The sequence below is a fragment of the Brachyistius frenatus genome, unplaced genomic scaffold (genome assembly GCF_029030835.1).
Source record: "Brachyistius frenatus isolate BFR_SWC_R1_liver_20210118 unplaced genomic scaffold, ASM2903083v1 Contig_114, whole genome shotgun sequence".
Taxonomy (NCBI): domain Eukaryota; kingdom Metazoa; phylum Chordata; class Actinopteri; family Embiotocidae; genus Brachyistius; species Brachyistius frenatus.
In genome coordinates this window covers 737,332-751,535 of record NW_027210713.1, presented here as the reverse complement: position 1 = coordinate 751,535, position 14,204 = coordinate 737,332, and the positions used below count along the sequence as shown (strand labels likewise).

General features: G+C 42.2%; 1 protein-coding gene across 4 annotated transcripts in view; it reads left to right on the top strand.

The window, feature by feature from the left end:
- The window catches only part of LOC138629303 (roundabout homolog 2), a 58,408-nt gene extending 47,512 nt beyond the window's left edge, over nt 1-10,896 (top strand). Inside the window, exons 19-27 of one of the 4 annotated variants that reach the window (XM_069712920.1) lie at nt 699-741; nt 836-963; nt 1,030-1,332; nt 2,992-3,127; nt 4,678-4,994; nt 5,178-5,291; nt 7,977-8,156; nt 8,449-8,628; nt 10,186-10,896. In XM_069712920.1, coding sequence (XP_069569021.1) covers nt 699-741; nt 836-963; nt 1,030-1,332; nt 2,992-3,127; nt 4,678-4,994; nt 5,178-5,291; nt 7,977-8,156; nt 8,449-8,628; nt 10,186-10,208 — 1,424 coding nt within the window. In that variant the 3' untranslated portion in view covers nt 10,209-10,896. The remainder of the gene's footprint in view (nt 1-698; nt 742-835; nt 964-1,029; nt 1,333-2,991; nt 3,128-4,677; nt 4,995-5,177; nt 5,292-7,976; nt 8,157-8,448; nt 8,629-10,185) is intronic. The other 3 variants (XM_069712921.1, XM_069712922.1, XM_069712923.1) reach the window with 3 other exon arrangements.
- Nucleotides 10,897-14,204: the final 3,308 nt, after the last annotated feature.

Here is a 14,204-nt window from a genome sequence, read left to right as displayed (position 1 = left end):
ATGTGATAGACATCTTGACATTTAGTTTAACTTTATATCACATGTTAAATAGATCCAGTGTATTATCAACATCCAAACCGGCAGTGTACTTCGTGCTCCTTAGCCGTAACTGTTCCATAACCAACTTTCAATTGCAAATGACAGAATCAAATCTAAATCTGAAATCTAATTCCGCTGAATACTGCATGTCTCACCACATTTCCCCCGGAGCTCGGAGAAGAGGACACACTGTCATGGTCAGTCGTGGAGCTCTGCAGCTGTTGAAATGCAAATGCCCAGATGTGGCAGAAAGCCCGTCGGCCTTTACCCGACATGAAGCCTTTTACCCACATTAGCATAAAGCGATCATCATCCATCAGAGATGGATACTTTACATTTCAGTGTGGATTCTGTTTTTGTCTTGTTAATTCAACCACCACTGAGCATGACTAACGACATCTGCATCCTTATGTATTGCTGGCATACTGTATATAGATCTGCCGCGTGCCTCTGAGTGTATGTAGGTCAGCCGTGTGTCTTCATAAAATATCGATTCCAATCTGCTTTCCAAAACCATGTGTGGGATAAACTGCTTATTTGGTAATGGAGCATAATAATGCAGTCCAAAACGTCTTTATCCACCAAAAGCTTTGAGGCAGAGCTTTATCTTCTGCAAAACCAGATTTATAACTTTGCTCTCTTTTTTTTTTGTAATGCAGTTGGCTTTGCTCACGGCGAAGGATCGGGAATCATCAACGGAGGGTAAACTCTACATTTAAACGATTTGCCTCAGGTGATGAGTGCCGCTGTGTGTTTTATGGGAACAGCAGTGATTGAACGTCACCTCTCCTCCCAGGCCGGGTTTGTTGGGATCAAATACGGGCAACTACCCCTGGCTGGCGGACTCGTGGCCCACTCCAAACCTCAGCAAAGACTCGGTGAACTGCTGCCCCAGCAAACTGGACTCCGACAGATTCTACAACAGTAAGAGCTCCCTGATGTAAATGTCTGGTGAACTAACACATGTGGGAATGCTTTAATGTAACGTAGTTCTTTGCCGTTCAGGTGTCGGGATCATCAACTACCCGACGCAGTCCGAGAAACGCAGCACGACGTCCAACGACAGCCCCATCTACAGCACCATCAACACCACCGCCGAGGACGACCTGCTGGCCTACTACGACACCTACTCCAACACGTCCTACAACCAGGGTCCCGATCCGTACAGCAGCAACCCCGTACTGTCCAATGGGGCGCTGGTGGGTCTGGAGCTGGACCTGGACCAGTGGACCATCCAGTCCGGTCAGTCGGGGTCTGAATATGCAAAGCTGCAGTACACCAAGAAGAGCGGTGGTGAGGGTTTTATTCTCCTTCTCTAATCTACTAAAAGGCTTTGCACACCATTCGAAGACCTTATGTCATAATTATGACTCAGTGATAGTGATAGTCGTCATGACATCCAGGTATAATGTGGCAGTAGAGCAAAAAGGAACTGTTAATAGCTAATTCTGCATCTTTAACTTTAAGAAATGTTAAAAAAAATAAAGGCTAAAAAATTTTAACTAACGTTGCTGCCCACAGTTTAACTCACTGTATCCATGGCAACATGATTCTTTCTGCCTACAGTTTCCATCTTAGATCGTATATAAATATGGACATAGTCTCCGGTTCTATAAACTAAAGTGCAATACCACTGAGGGCCACTAGGGACTCCAAATTTGTTTATGTTATGTAAGTTTTGAATGAAAACATACTCCAACTAAAAACATGGAACACAATCAGTCCTCAGTGCAGCGATTGTAAGAAACCTTAAGGTGCTCTTGAAAATAATAAACATGGTCAAAAGGAAACGTCCTTCAGCCGCTCAGATTGCATAGATCGAAGAGGTTTTAAAAGGGGTAATTATATCACCTTCATTTACGGATTTTACTGCCACGGTTCAGTTCAAAGGACATAAAAGTACAACACTAGAGGAGTAAGAAGCGCTGCATCTGTAGGATAGTGTATTCAAGGTTACAAATCCAGGCAGTTGATCAAAACACAAGAAAGCTGGCAGAAGCAGAATCCTGATCACAGACGAGGTCCAAAAAACAACCACAGAACAAAGAGGGAACAGAAGCTACTAAGCAGGATCTGTGATTAGTGAAGTAATTTAAGGTTTACCTCTGGATTTTTAGGACTACAAAGGTGGTTCACTTTTTACCACAATACATCGCCATGGTAACTTATGCTGCAGACTGTTCAGGAGCAGGTTAAGTTCCAGATAACAGATCAGATCGCCTGACCAATCCATTTTCTTGGGAAAATGTCAGCACCAATCGTAGAGGATCCCGTGGAGCTCGGTGCACAGAGTGAGACGGTCCTCTGTGGAGTGAGACGGTCCTCTGTGGAGTGAGACGGTCATCTGTGGAGTGAAACAACATTATAGAAAGGACAACACAATTCCCTTTTAACAGGAAGAAAAGCTCCAATAGAGCCAGACTTAGAAGTGAGCGGCTGTCTGCCTCGGCTGGTTGGATTGACAGGAGAGCAGAGAGAAAAGAGCAGCATAGAGAGACATTAAACAGCTGGTGGGGCCAGTAATTGCAAACCAGAGACATGCAGAGCCAGAGATAACTCCAAAAAACAATAGATGACAAAAGACAAGCGAGGAAGCGGGCAAAAAGGCATGAACTTAATGAGATGTAATGGTGTTATATAAACGCCCAGACAGTGAAACAGAGAAGAGGAGGAGTTCAGTGCATCATGGGAGCAGCCTTGGCCTACAACAGCACGATGAAGGGGCGACTCTAATAACTATAAGCTTTGTCAAAAAGGAACGTTTTGAGCCTGATCTGAGAAGCAGAGGCATCCTGTGTGTGTTCCAGTACAGACCTCAAGTGGGTTCGTCTGCTCTGAGTCCATCCTGGAAACCAAACAAAACAGACCGACTGAATGACTGAAAAAAAAAAAAAGCCCCAAAATGTGACGTTGTGCTTTTTTTTTTTTCTTTTTTTTTTTTTTTTTTTTTAGACAAAGTGATGAAGCAGAGGTCAACCGAGTCGTCTCCCAAGGCGCCTCCTCTCACCTGGGTGGCTGTTTTGTCACTGCCTCTTCCCGCCAACAAAAGCAGAGGTCACATCAAAACAGACAAAGAGGCGCAGCACAGGTGAGGCCGAAATGATCCTCTGCTCGAATATATCAGGACCCCTTTTTCATCCTCCTCCAACATCGCAGTTGCTTTTTGTGGCGTGTAATATTTGTTCAGTCAGTTTTATTAATAGCATCCAGGCCTTTGACTTCTCCTACGTGACAGAGGGAGTTAAGGCAGATGGGTACCGAAGCTGCCCCTGCAACTCCTCCAAGGCTGTCAAACCAAACTTGAGTGAAGTTGGGAGTCTGGGGAGTTTTTGAATTAACGGTAGTGTCTGCGGGCAGTGAGTCGATTGGGCTGCGGGGCTGCAGAGGGAAATGTCTGCTCTAACCGCTTCTGACACATTAGATGGCGGACATAACGGGGTGGCATCGGAAGGGCTGTTCTGACTGTGCCATGTCTTTTGTAATGACATTAGCCACCATCTGACAGGCCGGATTAGTACTTTCCATTTTCAGTGACAGGTCCGTCATTAAATGAGCCCCGACGGCGCTGAAGTGACAACAGAAATCACGAAGGGGGTTTTCATCATCTGTGACTCTTCCCTTTTTCAGAGGGAATTAGATTATATATTTTTTTTTATTAATCTTTCTTAAATTGTCTGTACGTTTATTTAATTTAATATTTATTGGCATGTTAGTGTTATGTCATCCTGCAGGCCCGTGTGACCCAGCAGGTTAAAGGTCACAGATTCCAATCCTCAGGCCTCTCTAACACAAACTTTATGCCCTTTTTGATTGTATGTTGGCAAAGTGAGTGAAATTTTTGGTTTCATAATAGTTACCTTTAAAACATTTACATTTCTTTTATATATTATATATATAATTCTGGAAATGTATCTGCTGTGGACCCTTTAAAGAATATATAAATATAAATATGGTAATTCTATATGATTTTATTTCCCTTTGAGGAAGACATCTTTCTCCGGAGGAATAAACTGATCACATTCAGGGATTTTAATAAAAACAATCTATTTTTTTCGATAAGAAGTTGAATTTTTTTTTTGTTGCTCAAAGCCAAAACAAGCCTTCAAGCTTCTAGAAACACACAGTCACAGTTTTGATCGTATCGTTGGGATTAAACACTATTAATAGAATTTATTGAAGAATTAACGGAATTTACTGTAAAACAGCAGCTCAGTTGTTTTCTAATAAATGCAATTAAAGTGAAACTTTTTGGATGCCTTTGAAGGTTTTGTTGCATCAGTAATATTTGTAAATACAAACAGTAAAACTGATCAAAGCCCTTTGATAAACATGATATTTACATTTTTGTATAATACCCACAACATAGACAACATCATTTTAGAGTAAACTTCTTCAAGTTACTGCCCACAACAGCTTTTAGTATCCACTTTATGAGCTCAGCTTTTCTGACATCCTGCCGTTCAATTATTCATGCAGCCCGCTGTTTAGCTGTAATGCTAATAATATAACGTTTTAAAAATGCAGGGTGTGTTTTTGGGACCGTTTCCACGTTAGAGAGTTCGGCTGTCCCCCTCACTGTAGATGAGTCGCTTTCAAGACACACACTCACGCTGCTCTTACTCACGGTCCGTCCTGCAGCTCAGAGGACGAAGATGACGACTGGTGTCCTCCGCTGCCGGCCAGGACGTACCTGATGGACGCCTCCAGGGAGGAAGTCTCCAGCCTGCCCTCCAAACCCGAGGAGCTGTCCTACGCAGCCTCGCTGATGTCCTCTCCCCGGAGGGACCCGGCCAAACCCGGCAGTCCACGGCTGCAGCACTTCGACCTGTTGGCCCGTCAGCAGGTCTCCCTGTCCGACCCTGATCTGTTCACCAACAACAAGGCCTGCGACGGCACCGAGGGGTACCACACCAACCAATGGGCGCAGGACTTCCAGGGAGGCAGCCTCAGCAAAGGTCAGTTTGAATTCATTCCTCTGAGCAGGAAGCACACAGCCACACAGTGTCATGTATAATTTAGTTCATGGTGTTACTTAACAGAAAGTATTTGAAAGTGAAAATCACGTTGCATTTACTCAGTGAAGATCCGTGTTCCCTGTAAGTATCCTCGGGATGACATCGGCGTGCTTTTCTTGTCAGGACAATCTCCTGCTGCAGCTGCAGAGTCGAGCCTCGCGGCTCAGGCGCACAGATCAAGGAGGAAGAAGAAAACGCCCAAGGACGGACAAAACAGGCGAGAGAACAGCGAAGCAGGTATGACACTGTTTCTCATCCAGAAAGAGAAAAACAATAAGTTGACTCTTTGGGCGGTTTTCAAGCACTTTATTATTGTTAGGCTCGTAGTCCATCACTTTGTCACCACTGAAATATCTCAACAACTATTTGATGGATTCCCATAAAATTGTACACAGACCTTCATCGTCCCCAGACGCTGAATTATAGTGACACTTTCAGTTTTCATCAGGTCACCATTTCAAAAGAAAATGTTCTTTGGCAAAACATTCCCATCTGCCACAGCTGCACTTACAGTGGTGTGTGAAAAAGTGTTTGCCCCCTTCCTGATTTCTTTGCATGTTTGTCACACTTAAATGTTTCAGATCATCAAACAAATTTAAATATTAGTCAAAGATAACACAAGTAAACACAAAATGCAGTTTTTAAATGGAAGTTTTTATTATTAAGGGAGAAAAGAATTCAAACCCACATGGCCCTGTGTGAAAAAGTGTTCTGCCCCCTAAATCTAATAACTGGTTGGGCCACCCTTAGCAGCAACAACTGCAATCAAGTGTTTGTGATAACTTGCAATGAGTCTTTTACTCATCTTTGCAGAGTTGTTGTAATTCAGCCACATTGGAGGGTTTTCCAGCACCAACCACCTTTTTAAGGTCACGCCACAGCATCTCAATAGGATTCAGGTCAGGACTTTGACTAGGCCACTCCAAAGTCTTCATTTTGTTTTTCTTCAGCCATTCAGAGGTGGACTTGCTGGTGTGTTTTGGATCATTGTCCTGCTGCAGAACCCAAGTTGGCTTCAGCTTGAGGTCACGAACAGATGGCCGGACATTCTCCTTCAGGATTTTTTTTGGTAGACAATAGAATTCATGGTTCCATTTATCACAGCAAGTCTTCCAGGTCCTGAAGCAGCAAAACAGCCCCAGACCATCACACTACCACCACCATATTTTACTGTTGGTATGATGTTCTTTTTCTGAAATGCGGTATTACTTTTACGCCAGATGTAACGGGACACACACCTTCCAAAAAGTTCAACTTTTGTCTCGTCAGTCCACAGAGTATTTTCCCAAAAATCTTGGGGATCATCAAGATGTTTTCTGGCAAAAATGAGACGAGCCTTAATGTTCTTTTTGCTCAGCGGTGGTTTTCGTCTTGGAACTCTGCCATGCGGGCCATTTTTGCCGAGTCTCTTTCTTATGGTGGAGTCATGAACACTGACCTTAACTGAGGCAAGTGAGGCCTGCAGTTCTTTGGATGTTGTCGTGGGGTCTTTTGTGATCTCTCGGATGAGTCGTCGCTGCTCTCTTGGGGTAATTTTGGTCGGCCGGCCGCTCCTGGGAAGGTTCACCACTGTTCCATGTTTTCTCCATTTGTGGATAATGGCTCTCACTGTGGTTCGCTGGAGTGCCAAAGCTTTAGAAATGGCTTTAGAACCTTTTCCAGACTGATAGATCTCAATTACTTTCCTTCTCATTTGTTCCTGAATTTCTTTGGATCTCGGCATGATGTCTATCTTTCGAGGATCTTTTGGTCTGCTTCATTTTGTCAGGCAGGTCCTATTTAAGTGATTTCTTGATTGAGAACAGGTGTGGCAGTAATCAGGCCTGGGTGTGGCTAGAGAAATTGAACTCAGGTGTGATAAACCACAGTTAAGTTATGTTTTAACAGGAGGGAAACACTTTTTCACACCACTGTATGTTAATAAGCATATGTTGGCATGCTAACATGCTAAGCTAACATACAGTACGGTGAACATTAGAGAAGCCCAATGTTCAAGGAATGTTTTCAGCAGGAAGTTTTTTATTGTTCGCAGGATGATCTTAAAAGTAGGATAACGTCCTCTTCCCAACATGATTTCTGGCCTTTTCATTTGGCTGTTGTATTCTCATGTGAATGATGTTTCTTTTTTGTTTGTTAACTTGCTTTTATTGTTTATATATTTATGTTTTTTTCCCCCTCGTGTTCAATAAAGTGATTGATTGATTGAAAAACATTCTGAGAATGTCACCACAAAAAAATTAAAAGCACATTTTCCTTCTGAAACAATGATATTAAATGAAATAATTCTGCGAACATTTTCAATAATTGTAAAACATTTTTGTATGTTTTTAGAGAACGTTATCCTTCGTTCCAGAAAAACATTCTGGGAACAAAATATTTTAAAATCCTGCTCAAAACAAAAAGACTGCATATTATTCTCTGAACGTTTTTTAGAGCAATGTTAGCATTTAGTTCAGCATTATAGAGGTGCTGGCGTGGCTGCAGTCTTCCTAAAGCAGAGAATTTAGCTTATTATTTCTGATCATTTTATGATGCGAAAAAAAACCCATGCTGGGGTCTCCACTGGTTGCCTGGCAACCAGTCATGACCAGGAAGTTTTTTTGTCTCCTAACGACCCTGCAAAATGTCCATTTGTCCGTTTTACACTTGAGTTTTAGCACTGATTAAATAAACAACATGTTTGTCAGGGAGCTGTGGAGATGCTGGTTGGGGGATTTTAATGCAGAGCCACATTTAACTGCTTCCTCCTGTTTCCAGTCTTCATGCAAAGCTGCATCGTCATGTGGAGCAAAACAGAAATGAGAGTCGTATCTTACCTGCTAAACTCTAGAAGCATATTCCCCAACATGTCAAACTGTTACTTTAAAGCTAAGTTTCTCTGTCTGGATTATTTAACGATCATCGACGATCAATAATGCGCAGAACTCCCTCCTCCACCAGCCCCTCCCGCCACAGACGACTCGCTGCAGCTCCTGGCGGAGGTGTTGATCCGCAGCCGAACGGACGGCGACAGGAAGGAGGGCAGCGACTCGGCCACGCTTCAGAATAGGGGCGAACATTTCTCACCCCAGAGGAGAGGAACGGCGAAGTGGTTATCGCAGGGTGAGTGTGCGACGCTCGCCTCGTTCGGGAACAAAGCGATTAAAAGGACAATATCTGTCCCAGGAACACATGCCGTTCTAACAGCTGGACCGCAAGTGTCTGTGGGTTAATATTATTGTGGAGCTTCATACAAATCCCTTTAATCTCAGAAAGAACCAGTACACACTTATTATCCCCCAGCAGTAGCTCTGCTTTTAGTAGCAGGGGGTCTATTCTCAGCCCGCTCCATCACTTAGGGTTTAACCTACATAAACACAGCTGTAACTTTGAGCGCTCTGTTTGTCGTCTGCAGATGAGAATGTAATCCCGTACGGACAGCCGAGCTTCCCGCCCGAGGTCCAGATGTCAGGGTACGGGTCCCTGGGTGGAGTAGTCCTCCCGCGGCCCTCCACTGCTGGTCGGAGGAGAGATCAGGTATGTGGAGACGGACAGTCGGAGCTGCTGGAGGAGACACGGTGTCAGCACCAGGAAGGTCAGTGAGTTCAGCTGCACGCTCTGGGCAGTTTGAGACAGCGAGTGGTGGAAGTTTGCTGAGGGTTTTGGACAAGGGCCAAAAAGTAGTTTGAAAAAGACAGCAGTCCCTTAGTTCGGTCTCTTCTCGCAAAACAGGGACTTAAAGTTTTCTTGGGAGGCTGTTCTAGAGTTTCCGTGTGTGTGTAAATATACAGTATACACACGCACAGAGCAGGGGGAAGCTATAACTTTGGTGAGGAAGTATTCCAAGTTACGTCTCTTGATCAGCACCTGAGTTAACAGACGATAACGTGACCACTGGTAACGTGAACATTTGTGGTTAAAAATTTTTTTGGAGAACCCCGTTGCTTTGGCGCCACAGTTCAGGTGGTCTGCAGTGAATGTTTTTCCTCAAATCTGATGTTTATCTGCTCCAGTTTCAGGTCTGTGGTGAAATCACACATGTTCACGAACCAGTGTTAATGTGTGGAACTCAGGTGCTGATGTTGATCAAGAGACGTCACTCTGAATACTTCCTCATGAAGGTTGTTGCTTCCACGAACATCACTGTGCTGCTCTGTGTTGACCCCCTACAGGAGCAGTCTCAGACCTTTACGCATCAGGGTGGTGATTTTAACAAATGTGCGTTTTAACAGACAGAGATGAAATAATTTAATGAAGACATCCTGTTCTCCACCTATAATGTGTCTTTTCTGAATGGAACTCACTTCCTGTTGGATTAAAAGTTGGATGTTTATCGAAGCTGGAAACTCTAATGGGCTTCATTTTGAAGTGGGTAGTGAATAAGTGTTTTTGCAGCTGAGGAAAAAAATACTTCAAAATTTCCATTAAAAACCTTTCCCTGCAACATGACTCACTGCTCTGCTGTTCTGCTGTTGGTTACTGTACTCTCGTCATATCAGTATCACATTTAAAGTTTATTTTAATTAGTGTGGCATCTGTTTTGATAAATTAATTGTCAATTTAACTGGTATATTATTGAAAAAGTTTCTGAAAATGTTTTTTTTTAATTTTTTTTTACATTAGTAGAAATATAATTTCAGCAAGAGAGCGGTGTTGCCTGGTTACTGCATTAGTTTTTTGCTCTTCACTTATGTATTGTATTGGTTTTAACACAGTGACAAGAAAATGCAGAACAGAACCATCACATGAGTAAAGTTTCTGAGTAAATTGAGTCAAAAGTTCTATAAAAATTCAAAAAAAGATTCACAGATGATGTAAATGAATGCTTGTGTATTCCACTAACCGTGAGACAACTGATGAATAAGAAGACATGACGTGATGAAAAGAGCATCTGTCAAACGTGGGTGGATGACGACAACGTCTTTGTTTGTTTCATGTAACTTAACTTGAGGAAGGTTACATTCTCCTCGTCGCTCCACGCATGTCTGATTCTGCAGTATCTGGGCACAAAAACAAAATAAATATTGATAAGAATAAAAAATTGATATCAGCATCTGTTAGAAAATGTAGCATCAGTCTGTTGAACATCGTGTGATGTGAATTTAAATGACGGAGTCGTCACATGACTCTGTGTCGTGTGTTTTCTTCCCAGAACCTGATGTAGACCGAAACTGATTACGCGATGAGACATCTTCCTCGCTTTCCTGATTTCCTGTCTTTGCGAACCATCAATCTGTTGCCATGGTTACTTATGAAAAACTGAAGATAAAAGGGAAAAGCATCAAGGCTTGCCATCTGCTTTTTTACAAACTATTTGTATTGGGTTTTTTTTGTATTATTTTAATCTTTATTTTTTGTGATTTCCGTCACCCCTCCTTCTCCTGTGTGAAGACATCTTTGCATTTTTTTAAAAGATGTGATCAGATATATTGCTAAAAAATTATTTGCAGGGGGGGGGGGATACTGTATTTTAAGTCAATGGGAAGTAAATGTAAGTATTACATTGTTGTACAGCAGATTATTGAATGTATCTTCTGTTTACTCCCGACCATGAAACCACAAAGATGCGACGAAAGACGGGAAACAAACACGAAACAAACACGAGGCAGAAACTGTTTTAGTAACCCATCATGTTGGTGTGTGTGTGTGTGTGTGTGTGTGTGTGTGTGTGTGTGTGTGTGTGTGTGTGTGTGTGTGTGTGTGTGTGTGTGTGTGTGTGTGTGTGTGTGTGTGTGTGTGTGTGTGCAGTGTTTGTGTGTTACTGTTTTTATCTCTCATCTCCGTGTGGCTGTGTACTGTGGTACTCCTGTAGATCACCAGTGTTCATTTTTAAACTGACCAATAAAGCATTTGTTACAAAAAACGTTTTCTGTCCGTGTGTGAATTAAACTGAATACAACAGAAGGAGAGCAGTAGCATGTTGAGCCGAACTGGCAGCACAGCTCTGTTTGTCTTGGCCATTTGTGAACATTATTTACTAAGTCCTCTCAATTTAATAACTTGTGTGCGCAAATGAGTAAATCCTCCTCTTGATTTGCTTGAATAAGACTTGGAAGGCATCGACAAATTTTCTACTTCCAAATTCGCACAAAACGAAGTGTGTTTGGCCGTAAACACCTTAGAAAGTCTTTATCCAACCACGTAGTTAGTCTGGATGACATAGCCTTGAATCTTGGAGTCATTTTGATGATGATTTGTCCTTGGAATGCGCACATAAAGTCAGTCTAATAAAAGTCCTGACATCATAGAGAGCAATTCAACAATTCAACAATTCAACAATTCAACAATTTAACAATTCAACAATTCAACAATTCAACAATTCCCCACATGAGCGACAGCCGGAAAGAAAAAAAACTCCTTTTTAACAGGAAGAAAAAAACCTCCCGACAGAACCAGGCTTTAGAGGTGGGCGGCTGTCTGCTGGGGTGAAAGGAGAGCAGAGAGAGAAAAGAGCAGTATAGAGATCCAAGATAATAAACTGTTAGTGGGTTCAATATCGCAGACCGCAGCTCCAGAATCAGGGATACCTGCAGAAAAAAAAAGACTAAACTACGGGAGAGGGAGCATAAAAGAGAGAAGAGAGGAGCAGTGCATCGTGGGAGGTCTCTCGGCAGCTTACAGCAGCATAACTAAGGGATGGTTCGGGGTCACCTGACCCGGTTCTGACTATAAGCTCCACTTGCCTCCAATTCTACTTTTCCAAACTCTGGGAACAACAAACAGGCCATCACTCTGAGGGCAAATTGCTCCAGTAGGGTGACTTGGTACTATAGATCTTTGAGATAAGATGGAGCTTGGCCATGAAGAGCTTTATACGTTTGGAGAAGAGTTTTTCAAATTTCAAGCCTTTATTTTACAGGAACCAGATGAAGAGAAGCTAAAGTAGAATTTTTTTTTTTTTTTTTAATGTGTTTTTAAATCCTGTCAGTAGCCTGGCTGGAGCGTTTTGGATCACCTGCAGGCTTTATGTAAGAATTACTGGGAAATTCTGACAAGAAGGAATTACAATCGTCTGCTTTGAAGTAACAAAAGCATGGATGAAGTTTTCTGCATCATGCTGAGGCAGGATGTTTGTAAAATATGACATACGATAGCAAAAATGTTGTGTGCTTTTTCTACTGATATTTTAAGTATATTTTGCTTCAAATACTTACTTATACTTAAGTAAGGTTTTGAATGCAGGACTTTTTATCTTTACAGTGTGGCTATTTTAAGCCAGGTTTTATTTGGGATTTTGAAAGTATAAAAATGGTCTCTTAATTGCATCTAGAGCTTCAAGCTTTATCTTTTAGTACATTTACTGTCAATAGTTATTTATGGTAAACTGGTAGCATGCTAACTCATTAAGCTAAGATGACGACCATCGTAAACATGACATTATGCACTGTGTCTTAAACATGAGCATGTTAGCATGTTAGCGCAACACACTGCTGTGTCTAAGCACACAGACACATGCATTTTTACTGGAAACTGAGTCGCAATTTAAAGATATCCTAAATAATTGTTGCTAAAGGGATTCTGGGATGCTTGCAAAGTGAGCAGGAAATGTTTTTGTGACGTGAAAAAGCAGAGCACCACAGGACATCCAAGAGCAGAGGGAGAAGCAAAGACAGAGGAATGAGCTCCAATTCCTTCCACTTCAGTGAAGTTCCCTGAGGTCTGAACGAACTGAGTTTGTTAAATCATGCTCCCAGGAAAATGACTTTTCTGACAGTAGATACTGTGCATCATTTGAGTCCGTCTTCAGATTGCAGTATTGTGAGAAGGCCTGTATTGGAATGTAACTTAATGAGACGAGGACACACACTTCATCTGCACTGTATGGCTCCTGAAACATGACAGCAGTGGGATATGAAAGGCTTTTCGTCATGTCATCTGCTGCATGTGCCTCTTGTGTGCAGATCTTATTAGTTGAAGTACTACAGCATTTTGCCAGAGAGGCAGTTGAACAGTGAGGAAAATGAGTTGGACTCTCCTGCCTTTGGCAAATACCCGCTGGGTTCCACCAGGCTGGGAGGATAATGGTAATCCGATGCAATTTGAATGGGTTATGCAATTTTATGCTTTTAGGCCTGTAGTGTGGATTAGAGTCTCTGTGGTTGACTCACTCCTCTCTTACACAGAGGACTCAGCTCGACACTTCACATCCATCTGCAAATGTACACCACTGGGTCAACAGGTTTGTTTTTATTGTGCTGTAAAAAGTTGTTGTAATCAAGCAGTGTACTACCCCGTTTCCAAAAAAGATGGGACGCTGTGTAAATACCATGATTTGCAAATCATTTAAACTGAACGGACCAAAGGCAACATATCAGATGTTGAAACTGAATGATGTTATTGTTTGATTAAAAATATATGCTCATTTTGAATTTGAGGCCAGCAACAAGTTCAAAAAAAGTTGGGACAGGGTCAACAAAAGACTGGAAAACTTGTGTAATGCTAAAAGAAACACCTGGCTGAACATCTCACAACTAAATTAGATTACCTGGCAACAGGTTAGTAACATGATTTGGTATAAAAAAAAAAAGATCATTTCAGAGAGGCAGAGTCTATCAGCAGTGAAAATGGGGAGAGGTTCACCACTCTGTGAAAGACTGTGTGGGAAAATGGTGCAATCAATCCAAAAATAATGTTCCTCAAAGTAAAATATCAAACTATTTGTGGCCGTGATCTTCGGGCCCTCAGGTGGCACTGCATTAAACAGACCAGATTGTGTAGTGGAAATCACTGCATGGGCTCAGGAACACTTCCGAACACCATCATCTGTGAACACAGCTGCATCCACAAATGCTGGTTAAAACTCTAAAAAGAAGAAACCAGATAGAGACATGATCCAGAAACACTGCCGCCTTCTTTAAGCCCGAGCTCATTTCAGATGGACTGCTTGGAAACGAGGTTATATTAAAATGTGTCAAAACAGTGCTCTGATTTACCTTGTTAGAAATTCAAATGTCCTCCCTCCTTCACCAGCATAAAAAGAAATTCACAGTCTAATTACATTCTCGGTGAACCTGCTTCATGTGTTGCTGCGTATTCAGCCCTGTTTGTGGGATCAATAAATCTATCAGAGGTGGCAGGTGTCCTTCACTGAAGAATAACAAAAACATGTTGTGACACGTGGACGTCGTCGACTCTGACGAAGCTTTCTCAGTCTCTGCTGTTGCGTCTGTA